The following is a 16,849-nucleotide window of genomic DNA, read 5'->3' as shown; positions in this document are numbered from 1 at the left end:
CAAGAAAGTTATATAATTTATCTAGTATGGTTTTTTCACTATCTTATCTTTGGTAAAATTGTTTTACGAAAAAAAATTATTTTAAGATTTCTGTAAGTTATGTTATGCATAATATTTGAATGATTAAGTATATGATGATTAAATTTTTGTTATTAAACATGCTTAAATTTTGATTAAAGGAAATTCGATAGGATCTAATTGAGTCTTATAAACCTGTCATTAAGGATTAGATTATACATTTTAAATTGAATTATAAATTATAAATAATTGATTAGAGCATCATAAGATTCTATAACATATATTTGATATTGAAATTTGGTACAATGTGTATCGAATAACGTTCAAGCATCTTACGTGAAAATTCTGATTGTTTTATAAATGTTAATGATTTTCATGCATATTTCACTATGATGTATTTTAATATCGAATGCTTGTTATAATTGGAGACAGAAACATGAACAAATAGATTTTGAATTGAAATTCATGCATATTTAGGATGGTGCTTATGGAAAAAAATATATCTAATTTTTATATTTCAGACGTGAGCTTTGTCCATACAAATGTTTTACTATGAAAGCTATGGCAATCAAAATTTGATAATTATATGCACATGTAGTTGCAAGATCTCCTATCTATTGTCTCTGTAATGTCAATTTTGAGGATTCCCATAATCCATGTTGAGAAACTTCTTGTTGAAATAATTTTTTGATGACTTATAAGAGGGGGGCAAAGCCCTAACAACAATACAACTAGTGCGACTCAACTCAGACCACACCTAGGAAGTGAACACTCTGACCATCAAGCTAACATACGGGGTTCTGTTGCTGTAATTATTTGTTATTCATTACTAATTTTAAGTATATAATTTTATTTTGATATTTATATGAAATCTTACAACTATATTACTTAGGATTATATGCATTTTGTAAAAATGGAAATTTCTAAAAGTATAAATTGCATCTTTTTTTGTGAATTGTGGAATTCATTACTTGACTTATTAGTAATAATTTCTATATATTGAATGTATTAGATTTTGGTAAGAATTTTGTATTAGAAAATTATTGCCTTTTCCGCTATTTGGTACTATTAGTACAATTGAATCACATGTGACAATAAACCAGAAGTTTATTAGTCTAACATATTAATTAATTGGTATGATCAGTTAGACCATCCCGAACAATACCAATACAATAAATGAGAACTTACATGGATATTTATTAAAGAACCTGAATATTTTTCATATTAAAGTTTCAACAATCGTTGTTTGTTTTCAAAGAATATGAATTATTAGAACCTCACTAGCAAAACTTGAGATTAAATTTATTGCATTTAAAAAAGAAACACGAGCTCATTTATCCAACAAATGAATATTTTGATAGTTTAATATGGACTTTGATACACACTTTTCTTTTGCTCTCTATACACCGGCACCTTAGGATGGCATAGCCTTAAATTAAAGTAAAGTAAAGTAAAGTTAAGGGCGAGGTTGAGGAAAGGCTTACGGTGGATACCTAGGCACCCAGAGACGAGGAAGGGCGTAGTAAGAGACGAAATGCTTAGGGGAGTTGAAAATAAGCATAGATCTGGAGATTCTCGAATAGGTCAACCTTTCGAGTTGCTGCTGAATCCATGGGTAGATAAGAGACAACCTGGCGAACTGAATCATCTTAGTAGTTGGAGGAAAATGAAGCAAAAACGATTCACGTAGTAGTATCAAGTGAAATGGGAGTAGCCTAAACTGTGAAAATTGGGTTGTGGGAGAGCAATAAAAGCATCGTGCTACTAGGCAAAGCGGTGAAGTGCCGAACCCTAGATGGCGATAGTTTAGTAGCCGAAAGCATCACTAGCTTACGCTTTGACCCGAGTAGCATGAGGCATGTGGAATCCCGTGTGAATCAGCAAGGACCACTTTGCAAGGCTAAATACTCCTGGGTGACCGATAATGAAATAGTACCGTAAGGGAAGGGTGAAAAGAACCCCGGTCGAGGAGTGAAATAGAACATGTTCTCTTGGTATTTACTTTCTTTATTATTACTTTCATACCATTAAAGATATAACTGTACTCCTTTTTTCGTAAATTATAATTAAAAAAATTCATTTAAATTGTAATAAGTTAGATAGTTAATTATTAAATTACATGTTAAATATTTTAAATTCAATTATAGGGAAAAACACTAGAAAAAGCCCATTTTTTAAAAAATTTACCGAAATGGGCCCGATAATAAATTAATTACCAAATTAGCCCAATTCCGCGAAAGCGCGTCCACGTCAGCGCGATGTCAGGGGACGTGGCAAGAAAACGCTTCCTCAAGGAAACGCTTTGCCTACGTGACAGTAAAGTGCTCCCTCAAGGACGCGTTTTCCTGCCACGTAAGCGCTCCCCCTGGGGACGCGTTTTGTCCGCGCGTGAACAGTAGCAACGTCTATTTTCTTGACCGTTGGTGACCTCCCAACGGTAAAAAAACTATAAAACCCCCTTTTATTTTTTTCACAAATAAATCATTTCTCTAATATTCTCTCAATTTCCTCTCAAATCCCTATTTAAAAGAGCTTTAATTTTTTAATTATTTTTAAAAAAATTTAAAATTTATTTTTTAAATTTTTTTTAAATCGTAAAAATTTGTACGAATTTAGCAATGGCCGGAGAATTGATTCGTCTTGATGACAAGCACATATCCTTCGAACAAATGAAAATGGCAAGTGTTAAATTTAATTTTTAAATATTAAGATTGATTTTTTATTTATGTAATTTTAAATAATTATTAATTTATTATTTGTTATAAAAGTTTGTAGATATATGCATGGTCCTTCATCACCGTTGGTAGAGAATTACCTATGGGAAGCGGGTTTTTGGAACGTGGCGACGGTAGGCCGGGGATGCAAGTTGGACCCGAAACTTATTAGTGCGTTGATTGAGAGGTGGAGGCCAGAGACGCACACATTCCATCTTCCATGTGGAGAGTGCACTATCACTTTGGAAAATGTGAATCTGCAATTGGGATTGCTGGTGGACGAGTACCCAGTCACCGGGTCTGTTCAATTTGTCGATTGGGGAGTGGTATGCTACGAACTTTTCGGCGCTATTCTAGAGAATATTAACAGAGGTCAGATCAAGATGGGCTGGTTACGAGACACATTCCCGGATCCGGATGATGATTCAACCGAACTAGAAAGAATCCGATATGCTCGGGCATACATTCTTCAGATAATTGGAGGTTATTTGATGTCGGACTTGTCATAGAACCTCGTACATCTAAGATGACTGCTGAAACTCGTTGATTTTAGAGCAGCTAGTGAATTTAGTTGGGGGTTTGCCGTGTTGGAAACATTGTATTGGGAGATGTGCGGGGTGACGCGACCGAATAAAGTGAAAATCGAAGGTTGCCTATCACTACTGCAGTCATAGGCACGGTTTCGCTTTCCTTTTTTACGTCATCGAGTGGACCACCCATATACATTCCCACTCATAACGAGGTAAATTTTATATTAGATTTTACAATTATTACGTAGATTTAAAATATAATAGTATGCTAAAAAATTATTTAATTAGGTGGAACGATCTGGCAAGTTATGCTGGATTACCTAGCTTTCTTGAAGATATACGGCTTCTATTAGACCAACAGTCAGAAGTACAAGTAAGTATTAAATAAAATTGATATTTTTATCATGAGCTAGTCGATTGGTATTTAGTATTATGTATATAACTAATATTTCTATCATGTTCATATAGTTTCAATGGACACCATACGAGGATCCGACAATTCGGGCAGTAATCCCGGATGAGTACTTCCAAAATCCAAACGCTTGGCATGTGAAAGTCGTATTGGTCAATTATACGACCGTGGAGATGCACCAGTCGGACAGAGTATTACGAAAATTTAAATTCTGACAACTGATCCCCGTGACACCTGAGGTGTTGGATGATCATCACAAAATCGACCTACGGCAATCGCATACGGATTGGCCGAGATTCTGGTCATACTACATCCAAATGTAGGAAGATCGGTATGATTATATACCTAATCGGGAACCGATCATCGTTCCTGAGCTAGCGTGCGTGCCGGAATACATGCCATGATTTAGGATCCATGACAAGCCGTATTTACTATCGACAGAGGAGAGGCAGCGACAATTACATGTCCAAAGGGAACGATGTGGCCCTTTAAATCCAAGACAAAGAGACGATGATACAGGCCATCAACGAGGCCCAGACATTCACCCGGCTCATCATCAGCGGCCATTCAATCACCAGGCCCAGCGAGAGCACCGACACAGTCACCCGACCCAGCAATTCAATCGACGATACCCACGACACAACCTTTTCAGATGATGCAAGGTGTGTATCCTAGCCTTTTTATGTATCCTAACTCTTATATGTTTCCTTTTTCGAGTCCTATGGCAGGTTAGAGTCTATGGTCCGATTTATCTCCATTTTTCGTTACGCCGAGTGGACCACCGATGTATAGGCCAGCGTCGCACGAGGGATCGCAAGAGGTGTCATCGGGGAGCTCTTCTTTTTACCAATCCCCGTCACTGTATGGGTTTCAAATAACTTCGCCGTTGGTAATGCAAACACCTCCACAGTCACTATTCTATCAAGGTGGCTCATCGTCCCAACACCGACAACCCCCGCAGGAGGAACCAGAATACCCGCCGGAAGTTAGACAAATGAGGAATCCAGCGCGTAACCGTCAACGGTGGTCATGTGGCACTGAATCCGGAGGGCACGGAGATTGATTTTTTATTTTGATATATTTGTACAAACATTTTGAATAATTTGATATTATTTGATGTAATAAAATAGAAACTCTTCTATATTATTTCATGTACTAAAATAGAAATTTACTTTTACATTTTTAATATAATAGAAATTCTTTTAAATAAGACAATATGTTGAATAAAGTAATTGTAATTTACTTTAATATTTTTAATAAAATAGATTTTCTTTTAAATAAGTCAATATTCTGAATATTTGTACCAATTTTCGATTTAAAAAAATATAAATAATACAAAGTTCTTTACAATAACTTCAAGTAACCCTGAACCTTAATTTATTTAATTTTTCCTTAAAAACCTTTACCTCTAAACCCTAATCTCATTTTTAAATTTTTTTAATTAAGTTACTCAAGTAACCCTAAACCCTAATTTAATTGATTTTTTCTTAAAAAATAAGAAACACGAAAACTAATCCAATTTTGAAAAATTTATAATTAATTTAATTGACAAACCTTAATCCCTAATCCATTATTTATTTAATTTTTTCTCTAAAACCCTAACCTTAACCCTAAACCAATAACCCAAAAACCCTACAGCAGGAGACACGGGCAAAACGCGTCCCTGATGAAGCGTTTTGCCTACTTGAACTTAAAGTGCCCTTGAAGGAACGATTTCTGTCTATGTAGGCAAAACGCTTCCTCGGAGACTCGTTTTCTTGCCACGTCCCCTGACATCGCGCTGACGTGGACGGGCTTTCAAGAAAATAGGGCCATTCTGGTAAATAATTATTTACCGAGCCTATTTCGATAAATTTTTAAAAAATGGGTTTTTTATATATAATTTACCCAAATTCGAGATGAAATTATTTGCCGAATTTATTTAAAAAATAAATGTTTTGCTTACGCGGATTGGTTCTTTGACTTTTAATTCGTTACACATTCACGACAGTTTGCATTCGGAAAGTTTCAAAGTGGGGCCCACTTTTTTAATGGGTCCCCTTCTAGAAAATAGGGAAAATTAAAAAAGTACTCGTGGGTCGGGTGGTGGACTCAGTGAGTCAAATAACTCAGATAGAACTCGTTTCGCTTTGCCCCTCTCTCCCTTTCTAGGTTTTTTTGGTTTATAAAATAACTTAGAGCTCTCTCTCAAAGCTCGAGGTTTTCACTTTCTCGCACTTTCCCTCACTTTCTCGCACTTTCGCTCACTTTCTCGTGTTTTCTCATCTAAGGCAGCTAGTTCTCCGATTAGGTATCAAAAGAAATTCTCAGGCTTTACTTTAATTTTTCTCTCCGTTGTTCAAAACTATAGTATTTTTATGTTTAATTTCAAAGAAAAAAACAGTCAGAGTATATTGTTTTGTTTAGTAAAATTGAAGATTTTATGTTGTATTTATTTGATTTACTTAGAATTTAATTTTGTATAGGATTTTGCATTTACTAGCTTCTTTTCTCTCTGTTCCTCGCAGCTCTGTTTTATATATATATTTGCAACTGCATGTGCATGTACTGCTGCATTATTTTGTTGGTGATTAATTGTTAGATTTTTCTGTTCAATGTGATTATTTTCGGAGGAGGAGCTTGACTAATTGGAATTAACTGGAATATTTGCTTATTTATTTATTTATTTAATCCTTTCATCCTTTTGCTGATATTTAATTTCAAATTGCAATAATGAAGGATAAGGATTTCTGTATTTTTCTAGGATTTGTTTTGAGCTTTTCTCCCCATGCATGCACGAGGGAGAAGTGAACACTGAAGATTTTATTTTGGGGAAAGTTTATAATTTAATTGACTTAGGAACAAGCATTGAACTGTTATTGATTTAATATATTCTAAGTACCTTAGCTGTTGATTACATTGATGGGGCATCTTTAAAAACTGGATTTTATTAGGTTGACTGGAGCTTGGGGTTTTTCAAAATGTTCTTGAAGGTTGGGGACATTTGTCATCATTCTAAAATTACGCCTGTGCTCATCTTTGGTATGGAGGAAAAGTTGCACGTGCTTTGCTCAAACACGCGTGCTGTATGTTTAGATGTCAAATGTTTTTTGAAGAATAGAGTTATTAAATGTTCTTGGCAAATATGATTAGAAAGTAACAAATGAGGCATGTTATACTTCTCTATCAATTTTTCAAGCCTATCTCATTCCCCTGCCCTGCCTGTTTTCCTGTTTTTTACCAAGTACTAATCACTCCCTTATGAAAGCATGCATGGGTCATAGCACTGTCTGACTCGCACTGTTCCTTCTCTAATCTTCATTTCCTTGTTGAATTAGTTTCTTTGCAACCAGTTAGCATCATTGACCTCAAACTCTACATCAGTGGAAATGTGTAGCTACTAACAGGGATGATGTCCTGTGGTCTCTTTCATATACCTTCGGATGTCTTTCTTAACACAGTAAAACAAAGATGTTCACTGATAATTTCATTGAATTTTTTAGTTACTCTGTTATTATGGCATCTTAAGAGTCTCTCTTAATCTTCAACAACTATCAGGTGTTTGTGTTATTAATATGCGTACTTGATAAACATGTCATTGAGAACTTCAAATGAATGTTGTACAAAAATGGAAAGATAAGCTGGTCCATATCGTGCATTTTTTCTTGTTTTTAGCTTGAAGAGGGTATATCTTTATTTTTTAGAATGTTCTGTTATTGTACTCTACTGTGTGAAAAAGCTTCTTGTTTCTGTGTGGTTAGTGGCTTCAAAATTGCTTATGTTTAATTGAGATTTGTTATAATCGTCCAGAATCATGTACCATTAACTGTGGCATATTTGTAAGAGAATTGAAAAGTCATTCATGTAAGGAAGTTTAGGTAAAACAATTTGGAACCTCTGCTTATTATTATTACTACTCATCTTTAAGGTGTACGTACGGAGTTTATGGAAGAATATAATCTGCAAAGCTAGTATTTGTCTATGTATCCAAAGAGGTCTGGTCAGGCAGATAGGCCAGTTACTAGGCCTCTGCGCTCAAGTGATAGGCTTAGAAGAAGGCCGAAAGTATATGGCAGACCATATTTGTATTACACTCCTACCATCATTCGAAATAAGAAGAGCAGGACAAAGACAAGGACAGCAGCTTCTCGCATTGCCAAAATGTTGCGCTCGGGGGATCGGCCTGTGCGTACTTCAAACGGCAGTGTAAGTTGCACACTCTTGTTTGACTGTATATACCATGCTGAGTCTTTAAGTGGTTGTGATAAATGTTTTAGCTTTTCCTATTCATTTTTTAGGTTGTAGATAACTTAGAAACATAACTCCTTTGTGACTATAGTAGTATTTTAAATGTATTGCACATCAGTAGAGAAGCTAATACTGTTGCTGACTTGATGGCCAAAGTGGCAAGGCAAACCAACTCAGGACCAGAAGAGTTTGAGTTCCCCCCCTGGGAATATTCATGCTTTACTTCATCGTGAACTTTCTCAGAGTATTTTGTAGAAGTTTGCTTTGACTAGTTTGCTAGTCCTCCTTTCTTTGAACAGAAAAAAAAGAGTATTGCACTAGGGCTCTGATTGTCTGCTGCTTTTGCTACTTGATTTTTTCTATGGCTTCTTGAAAAGCTGCTGCAAAGCAAAAGTTAAAAAGCAGAATTGAATTGATTCAAAATGAACCATAATTAAAATAGAAAACCAACTGTTGTTAAAGAAAAGAAACTGATTACTGGGCACTAATATTTATCACATCTTTATATACCTTTTATAGTGACATTTATTTTGTGCTGTGGCTGTATTATATATATTTTCAAAACACATTCCTTCTGTGTCCTTTTAGATCAAAATGTAGATTCCTTTTTTTCTCAGTTATGTTGGGCATTCTTATAGGAGGACATGTTTCATGTAGGCTTTCTTTAATAAGTTGCGTCTTTGCATGCTTTTCATATAATTGCATCTTTTCTTGAAGCTAATTGGATTAAATGACTCATTTTTTATGTTATACCTTGCATTTTGAATTTGATTAAGTTTAGTCATCCTCTTGTTGCAGTCAGGCACAGCCAATCTTAGGCGTTCATCGAGAAAGAGGAGAGTTTCTGTGAATCTTGCGGGTTATACTGAGAGTTCTGGTTCTGGGGATGAAGACATGATGGTACTGTCCAAGCATACAACACTTTGGAATTTAATTACTTTTCTCTCATTTGATGAAACATACATCACGAAAGTGTATCCCAATTCAACTTTTCATTGTTTATTTTTCCCAGAGACCATATCGACCACGGAGGAACCGAGTCGCTAACAGTGTAAGTCAAGATGAGTCTCCATCTCCCAAGCAGAAAAAGACCTCGGATACTAAAGAAGCTCCTCGACGTGAAGGACTACGCCCTCGTCGTTCAAAAACAGTTAAGCAGATCAATTTGGGTTATGATGATGAGCAAAGTACTTCGGAGGAGAAGGTTGGTGAAGATGAAACTGAAAATGGGAATGATTTAGATGATGAGGCTGCAGATGACGACCAAAATGATGCTGAAGATGAGGGTGATGAAGAGGCTGAGGGTGAAGAAGAAGAAGAAGAAGAGGATGAAGGTGATGATGAAGAGGGTGAAGAAGAGCAGGAAGGAAGGAGGCGATATGATCTTCGAAATCGTGCTGATGTACGCAGGCTATCTATGGATGAGAGCAAGCAAAGATCTAGATCTCCACGGAGGGTTTTACGTCAAGGAATGGGGACTAAAGTCAGCAGGGATGTTAGGAAGGGTGGCTCACGTGTTCATAAGCGTCATCGTCTAACAAGAGCTGAGGATTCTGATGATTCTATTCTCGTGGATGAGCTGGATCAAGGTCCTGCTATTCCTTGGGGCCGAGGTGGGAGCAGATCTGGACCACCTTGGCTTTTTGGGGGATTAGACATGCATGGGACAACAGCATGGGGATTAAATGTAGCTGCATCAGGTTGGGGTAATCAAAGTGATCCATTTGCTACATTGACTTCTGGGATTCAAACTGCTGGACCAAGCTCTAAAGGCGGGGCAGATATTCAACCCTTACAGGTTGATGAAAGTGTTAGCTTTGATGAAATAGGCGGGCTTTCTGAATATGTTGATGCTTTGAAGGAAATGGTTTTCTTTCCCTTGTTGTATCCAGATTTCTTTGCCAGTTATCACATCACTCCACCTAGGGGTGTCCTGTTGTGTGGTCCCCCTGGCACTGGTAAGACATTGATTGCCAGGGCTTTAGCAAGTGCTGCTTCGAAGGCTGGTCAGAAAGTCAGTTTTTACATGCGAAAGGGTGCTGATGTGCTTAGCAAGTGGGTTGGTGAGGCTGAAAGACAATTGAAACTTCTTTTTGAGGAGGCACAAAGGAATCAACCTTCCATCATTTTTTTTGATGAGATAGATGGGCTTGCTCCTGTGAGGTCTAGTAAACAAGAGCAGATTCACAATTCTATTGTATCCACTTTGCTTGCCCTCATGGATGGTCTTGATTCACGTGGACAAGTTGTTTTGATCGGAGCAACTAACAGGATTGATGCTATTGATGGAGCTCTAAGGCGCCCAGGGCGATTCGATCGTGAATTCAATTTTCCATTACCTGGTTGTGAAGCACGTGCTGAAATATTAGATATTCACACTCGGAAGTGGAAGCAACCTCCTTCTAAGGAACTTAAAATGGAACTTGCAGCTAGTTGTGTGGGATACTGTGGTGCTGATCTGAAGGCTTTATGCACTGAAGCTGCCATTCATGCTTTTCGTGAAAAATACCCGCAAGTTTATACTAGTGATGACAAATATCTGATTGATGTTGACTCAGTGAAGGTTGAAAAATATCACTTTATAGAGGCCATGTCAACAATTACTCCTGCTTCTCAAAGGGGTTCCATCGTTCACTCTAGACCGTTGTCTTTGGTAGTTGCACCATGCCTGCAGAGACATCTCCAGAAATCCATGAACCATATATCTGACATATTTCCTCCCCTAACAGTGTCATCTGAGTTGACCAAGCTTTCTATCCTTTCATATGGATCAGCAATTCCTCTTGTTTATAGGCCTCGGCTGTTACTGTGCGGTGGTGATGGTTCTGGCTTGGTAAATATTTTGCATCCTCTTGAGTTTTAGTAACTGTAATTTTTGGAGCCAGAAACTGAATATACTTACTGATCTAGTTGTTCAGGATCATCTTGGACCTGCCATTTTACATGAGTTAGAGAAATTTCCTGTACATTCTCTTGGTCTTCCATCACTTCTTTCGGATCCCAGTGCAAAGACATCAGAGGAAGCAGCGGTGCATATATTTAGTGAAGCAAGAAGAACAACACCTTCTATACTATATATACCTCAGTTCAATCTATGGTGGGATAATGTGAGTGCTTCATGCATAGAGTAATTGTTCAAATCTGATTCAAATTTTAGTTCAAATGAATGCACTTGTTTAAAAGTTGATCCTTTTTGTGTGTGTGTGTATTTCAGGTCTAGTTTTTTTAGTGTAGTTTTGTATTTTCTTCTGCTTTCTAAATTTGATAAATTTGTTGTTGCAGGCATATGAACAGCTAAGAGCTGTTCTGCTTACACTTTTAGAAGAGTTACCATCAGACCTACCTATATTGCTACTTGGAACATCATCAAGTTCACTTGCTGAATTAGATGGGAATCCCTATTCAGTATTTCCTCAGCGTAGTGTGTATGTGTGTCTAATCCTTAAAATGACCTTTTATGCATTTCTACCTTTCGTTCTGTGATTATTTGTATATCAATGTTGACCTTTGGCAATTATTTTTCATAATCAGAGCTGTTTATTGCTATCGCCATGAAGTTTGTTTTCAGTATACGTCATTATTGGTTTTTCTTGCAAGTTGCAATCTTGCTGAGGCATTCCATAAATGCGATGCAGTCCAAGTGCATTCTCTTTTATGCTGATATGACTTGTGAAACATTATAGATACACACTTTTTTCTTTCTTTTGTTTTAGGAATTCAATGTATGAATAGAATAATATTCCTGTATTGCCTTTTCTCTATTTTGTCTTGCTTCTATTTGGGTAATATTGATGAAGCGGACCTTTTTTACCCAGTCTGCTCTAGGTATTTATTATCTTTTTATTTATTAAAAATTTGTTCAATACTGATGTATTTAATTTTTATTGTCAGCTATCAATTGGACAAACCTTCAATTGAAGATAGATCTTTGTTCTTTGACGGTTTAATTGAAGCTGCATTGTCAGTATTGTTGGAGGCAATGACTAAAAAGTCGAAGGAACCAAAATCTCTTCCTGAACTTCCCAAAGTGCCAAAAGTGGCAAGTGGACCGAAGGTCTCAGAATTGAAGGCCAAAGTAGAGGCTGAGCAACATGCTATTCGCCGTTTACGCATGTGCCTTAGAGATGTTTGCAACCGGTAAAGTTGCCGCAGTCCTATCAGAAACTATTATGTTTAATAGTGTAATCTTTAACTGAGGCGTCTTTCCTTTACTGTTCCTTGCCCCTTTCATCCCTTGCTATTTCTTTTTCTTGGCAATGGAAGTTCTGTGGAGCATATTTCAATTGATTTGTGTGTAATTTACGACAAATATTCGCTGGAAGTGGAACTCAAGTTTTAATTCTGAGTTAGAATTCTGCAAATTGAAAAACTATAACTAATATTGGAAGATGACTTAAAGTTTTCCAAAGAATTATCCGGGGCTATTAGGTTTATTCCTATAGAACTGTTCAGTCAGGTGACCTTAAGAGGAATTGTATAGTTTAGAAAATAAAAAGCTTGTGAAAAAAATTATAAAATTATAATCATTAGAAAAGAAAAGAATAAAAGAGAAAATCAACTTTAAGAGATGTAGTAAAGCCTGATGTTTTCTTGTAGTGTGGTTTTGCCTCCTTGAATTATCATTGTTGGATCCTTCCATAATGGCTCATGAACTTGTTTTGGGTTGTAAGATCTCTTTCTTTCATGTGATTCTATTTATTAACTTACATTACCCCTTTTTAAACCTGCTTTATCTCCAAAGTTGATATAATTGAGAAAATGTCAGGATGTTGAAGATTATAACTTTTAGGATGGCTTGTAGGTTTTAATTTGTTGTTGATTGTTGTTATCTTTATAAGCTTATAAAATAGAGATATTTTTGCTTTATTGAACTGTTAATAAGCTTTATAGAAGATGGTTGGTCATGCTGCAGGATACTCTATGATAAAAGATTTAGTGCCTTTCATTACCCAGTCACTGATGAGGACGCGCCAAACTACCGCTCCATAATCCAGAATCCTATGGATGTTGCTACTTTATTGCAGCGGGTTGACTCTGGACAATATCTTACCTGTTCTGCTTTTGTGCAAGATGTCGATCTGATTGTAACCAACGCGAAGGTGTGGGTTTGTTAAATCCCAAATGCAATCTATTCTGATTTCTAGTTTTATTATTTTAACTTAGGTTGACCATGTAACTTGCCACTCATCGAGACCGACGATGGCAAACGCTTGTCAAAAAGCAACTGTAACTAATCGGGTATGCAGTTTGGTTTGTTGTTCGGAATCTTAGGTTTTTATTGAATAACGGGATTTTTCAAATTTCAATATTTGTTCGAAATATATCTATTAACTAGATTTATAATAATGAGGTCCATTTTTATTTGTTACTTTGTGTGCTTCATTTTTATTTACTGGTTTAGTTGTTAGACTTGTGCAATTTCCTCTTCATGTATGGTTTACTTGATGTCTTGTAGGGGTTTACTCCTATTTTGGCTACTGAACATTGTATGGAGAGAGAAACATACCGTGTATGAATGCTTTGTTTTACCCAAACTCGCGGGGGGGGGGGGTGGTGGGGGGGTTGAGTGTTAGATTTGGACATGTCCAATTATATATGGATGTGTCTCAACATGGATATCCTTTTTCTAAGTTTTTCCATATATTTGGAGGATCATACCGATATCCAATTATGTGACGAACACTGGTATTTTAGAAAAGGGTAACATAGGGAATGCTTGTAGGGAAGAGTAGGGGAATTTGCTTGCTTAGCAATTGTGGTAGGCTAAATATCTAGATACCTAGGGTAGGGCTGAATATTTTGGGATTTTAGAATTTATTGTTATACTCAAATTGTTAGAAACTTAATGGGGAAAGAATGGCTGGCAGCAAGGAAAGAGATTCCACATCTGAAAGCAAAATGTTTATGGTTTTACAGAACACTTTTCATGCATAAGTTGTGTCTTTGTATTGCATGCTTTGGATTCTTAGCACTGTACTGTTGATTATTTAAAAGCCTACTATATATATATGACTATTCTATAATAGATAGTCTTTATTAACTTCTTTTTTGTGATGTTCCCTAACTTACTGTGCCTGATTTTTTGCTATCCTGAATTTCAGGCTTACAATGGAGATGATTATAATGGTGCTAGAATTGTTAGTAGAGCTTGTGAATTACGGGATGCAGTACGTTCACTCATTCTTTTATGCCAGAGTTTTATTCTAATTACTCAGCTCACCTTTTTCATTTTTTTCAATTTTCATTAATATTTTAGTTTCTTTTTTATCAGGTACATGGGATGCTGTCACAGATGGACCCTGCATTGGTTGCTTATTGTGACAAAATTGCTGCTCAAGGGGGTCCAGCTCATATGCCTGATGATCTAGGGCTGCCTCCTGCGGTACCTGTTGTGCAGCTAGGAACTTCAACTCGGGCAAGTGCTCGACTCCGTAATGTCCAGCCAGAGGCTGATCTTCAAAGCTACGAGGCCTTGAAAAGGCCAAAGAAGAATGCCGATACTGCCCCTGCGGGTATTTTCATATCTATATGCATAGATTAGCTGACCCTTGTTTGGTGTATAACTGTATATGATGAGACAGGTTTTAGGCTTTAGTTTGTAACATATTCCGTTACTAAGGATTGGATTTAGTTTTCTCAATTAGCACCCAATACGAGGATAGGCATATACGTAGGTTTATATTCTGAGAGTGCTTTCTGTCTTAAAATTGTCATCCAATATGAGGATAGGCATATAATTCAATTCATCGTTTCAAATTTCCTGCCGGTCCTAATTGTGTGAAGTGATGAGTATGTGATTCATCACTCATCAAAATGCACATACCAAACCGTGGGGTAGAGAAAATGAATTAGGGACACAATAGGGACATAAAAGGGTACCAATCATACTTGCAGATGGGCCTACTTCAAACTCATGCAGCAGCAGATGGTCTGAAAATGATTCAGTGTCTTTGACTTTGAAACTGTAGCTTTTATCAGTCTTAATACGTATTCCTATCATGAGATGGGAATCAATAATGCCATGAATCCTGTCTACTGAACCGCAGTATGCTTGCCCAAAAAGGGATTGGGTTACCATCGCTTCCTAGTTTTCATTGATCATCCTAGAGTTTTTGCATCTTCTGTAACATGTTGTCAACTGTTAGTTAAAAGTATTTTCAATCATTATCGCTTATCGAGTTATCTGTTACTCCGTGCCACAGCAGAAGACAAATCCCAGGCCTCGGATTCAGTACAAATGAAGCCATCTCAGACCCTAGAGGTAAATGAGATAAACTGTGAGAGGGATGAACCTACTTTGGGTGATGGCAAGCAGCAAGAAACTTCTACAGAAGCTAATGGATCCCAGGACACGATAATGTCGGATGGTGAGATTTCAACTCAAGCCGAATCGGTGAAGAAACTGTTAGTGGAGCGAACAGGAAACTATGGGATCCCGGAGCTGGAAAGGCTTTACAGTCGGATAATGAAAGGCATTTTTGAAAGTAGGGTTGGAGATGATGATGACCCCAAACCTTCAGTTTTGGAGTTTTTGTTGAAATTTGCAGAGGATGACGCTAATTTCTCTTCTCTTTAATGCCTCTTATCATAAAAAAAGAAAAAAGAAAACAGCAAAGAAACCTTTCAGTAGGGTAGTTGTAAAGTCGGGATTTTCTTTTTTCCAATTCATATTATTGAGTCAAGCCAATCTCTCTCTCTCTCTCTCTCTCTCTCTCTCTCTTTATATATATATATTCATATTCTATTGAATAAGTATTTGAAGATTAAAAAAAAAAAAAGTTAAACTATATTTCAAGTTTTTGCACTATTTGTATGTTAAGGAATTTAGTTCCTTTCACTTTTAAGAATCGTGTTTCTTTACTTTTTAATTATCACAATTAAAGCTCTGGCGTGATGCTTTGAAAAAAAAAAAAACTCAATTGGTATTGAGTCTTTAAGAGTATTTTAACAACGTTAACAATTGAACTTGTATTTTTAAATAAAAAATAAAAATTAAATTTTAAATCTTCAAAAGAGTACTGAGATTTTTAGAGTATTTTAATTAGAGGCGAATTTAGGAGTTGACAGGACCTTGGTCCTTTTAAAATGTGAAATGGCTATTTAGATCTCAAATTAGTAAAGATAAAATTATATTTTGACCACTCTAAAATTATAAAAATTTAATTTAATTTTTTAAAAATATAAAATTATAAATTATAAAAAATTAAAATTTCATCCAACCCCTTAAAAAAAATTGTTCTGACTTCGCCCCTATTTTAACCAAAATAAATAAAATTTAACCTTTCCCCGATCAAATCCAAGAAATTCTTAATTTATTTGAACAAAGATAAAATAAATATTTAATCCTAACTTATAAGGAAGCTTTTGGAGCACCAAATTCAAGGGGGTAAATGAAGGAGCAAGTTGATGAAATTAAAATAGGAATAAAAAGCAAAAAGTGGGGATGCATGTTATAAGTCTCCCATTTGTTGTAAAAATGTAATTAATGTTGTCTTGATTTATTTAATGATGTTCCCCACTATATAGAACAAACAAAATTTAAGTTTAATCTTTTCTCTTTCTCATTGGCTTCTTTCACTTCATCACTTGATTTTGATTCGTTTTTTGAAATTGTGGAGACATTATTTCTACCTCACATCATTAATTCTTACTAAATCTTTTAAAAACCTGTTCAACATTTTATATACATATATGATGACTAACAAAGTAACAATTCACCCATATAATAGTGATTTGTCTTAAAAATTGAGTATCCAAATGGGAACAAATTCAATCAATCAATAATAATAATTTCTTGATCAAATATTGTGCGGATTAACAAAACAAAATTCTACATTAACTTGGAAATAGATTTCAACTTTTAGAAACTCATAAGTTAAATAAAAAATATTTTTATTAATTACATCGTTATTTTAATTGATTCAATTATACTATCATAGTTGAAAGAT

At 35.8% G+C, this 16,849-nt stretch overlaps 1 protein-coding gene across 4 annotated transcripts; it reads left to right on the top strand.

The window, feature by feature from the left end:
• Positions 1-5,766: 5,766 nt before the first annotated feature.
• Positions 5,767-15,588, top strand: LOC107934846 (ATPase family AAA domain-containing protein At1g05910). Of its 4 annotated transcripts, XM_016867356.2 has the most exons (12): positions 5,773-5,964; positions 6,608-6,695; positions 7,582-7,859; positions 8,700-8,801; positions 8,914-10,734; positions 10,820-11,008; positions 11,184-11,326; positions 11,793-12,038; positions 12,814-13,000; positions 14,003-14,068; positions 14,173-14,413; positions 15,104-15,588. In XM_016867356.2, exons 3-12 carry the CDS (start codon positions 7,635-7,637, stop codon positions 15,475-15,477), a joined length of 3,594 nt encoding a protein of 1,197 aa, XP_016722845.1. In that variant the 5' UTR covers positions 5,773-5,964; positions 6,608-6,695; positions 7,582-7,634; the 3' UTR covers positions 15,478-15,588. The 4 variants fall into 4 exon arrangements, 3 of the variants coding, with proteins under 3 accessions (XP_016722846.1, XP_016722845.1, XP_016722844.1); XM_016867357.2 differs by lacking the exon at positions 6,608-6,695 and having other exon boundaries at positions 5,767-5,964; positions 15,107-15,588; XM_016867355.2 differs by lacking the exon at positions 6,608-6,695.
• Positions 15,589-16,849: the final 1,261 nt, after the last annotated feature.

This window comes from Gossypium hirsutum, chromosome D02, assembly GCF_007990345.1.
Source record: "Gossypium hirsutum isolate 1008001.06 chromosome D02, Gossypium_hirsutum_v2.1, whole genome shotgun sequence".
In the NCBI taxonomy this organism is placed as follows: domain Eukaryota; kingdom Viridiplantae; phylum Streptophyta; class Magnoliopsida; order Malvales; family Malvaceae; genus Gossypium; species Gossypium hirsutum.
Note: the sequence above shows the minus strand (reverse complement) of the source record. Positions and strands in the feature narration are given on the sequence as shown.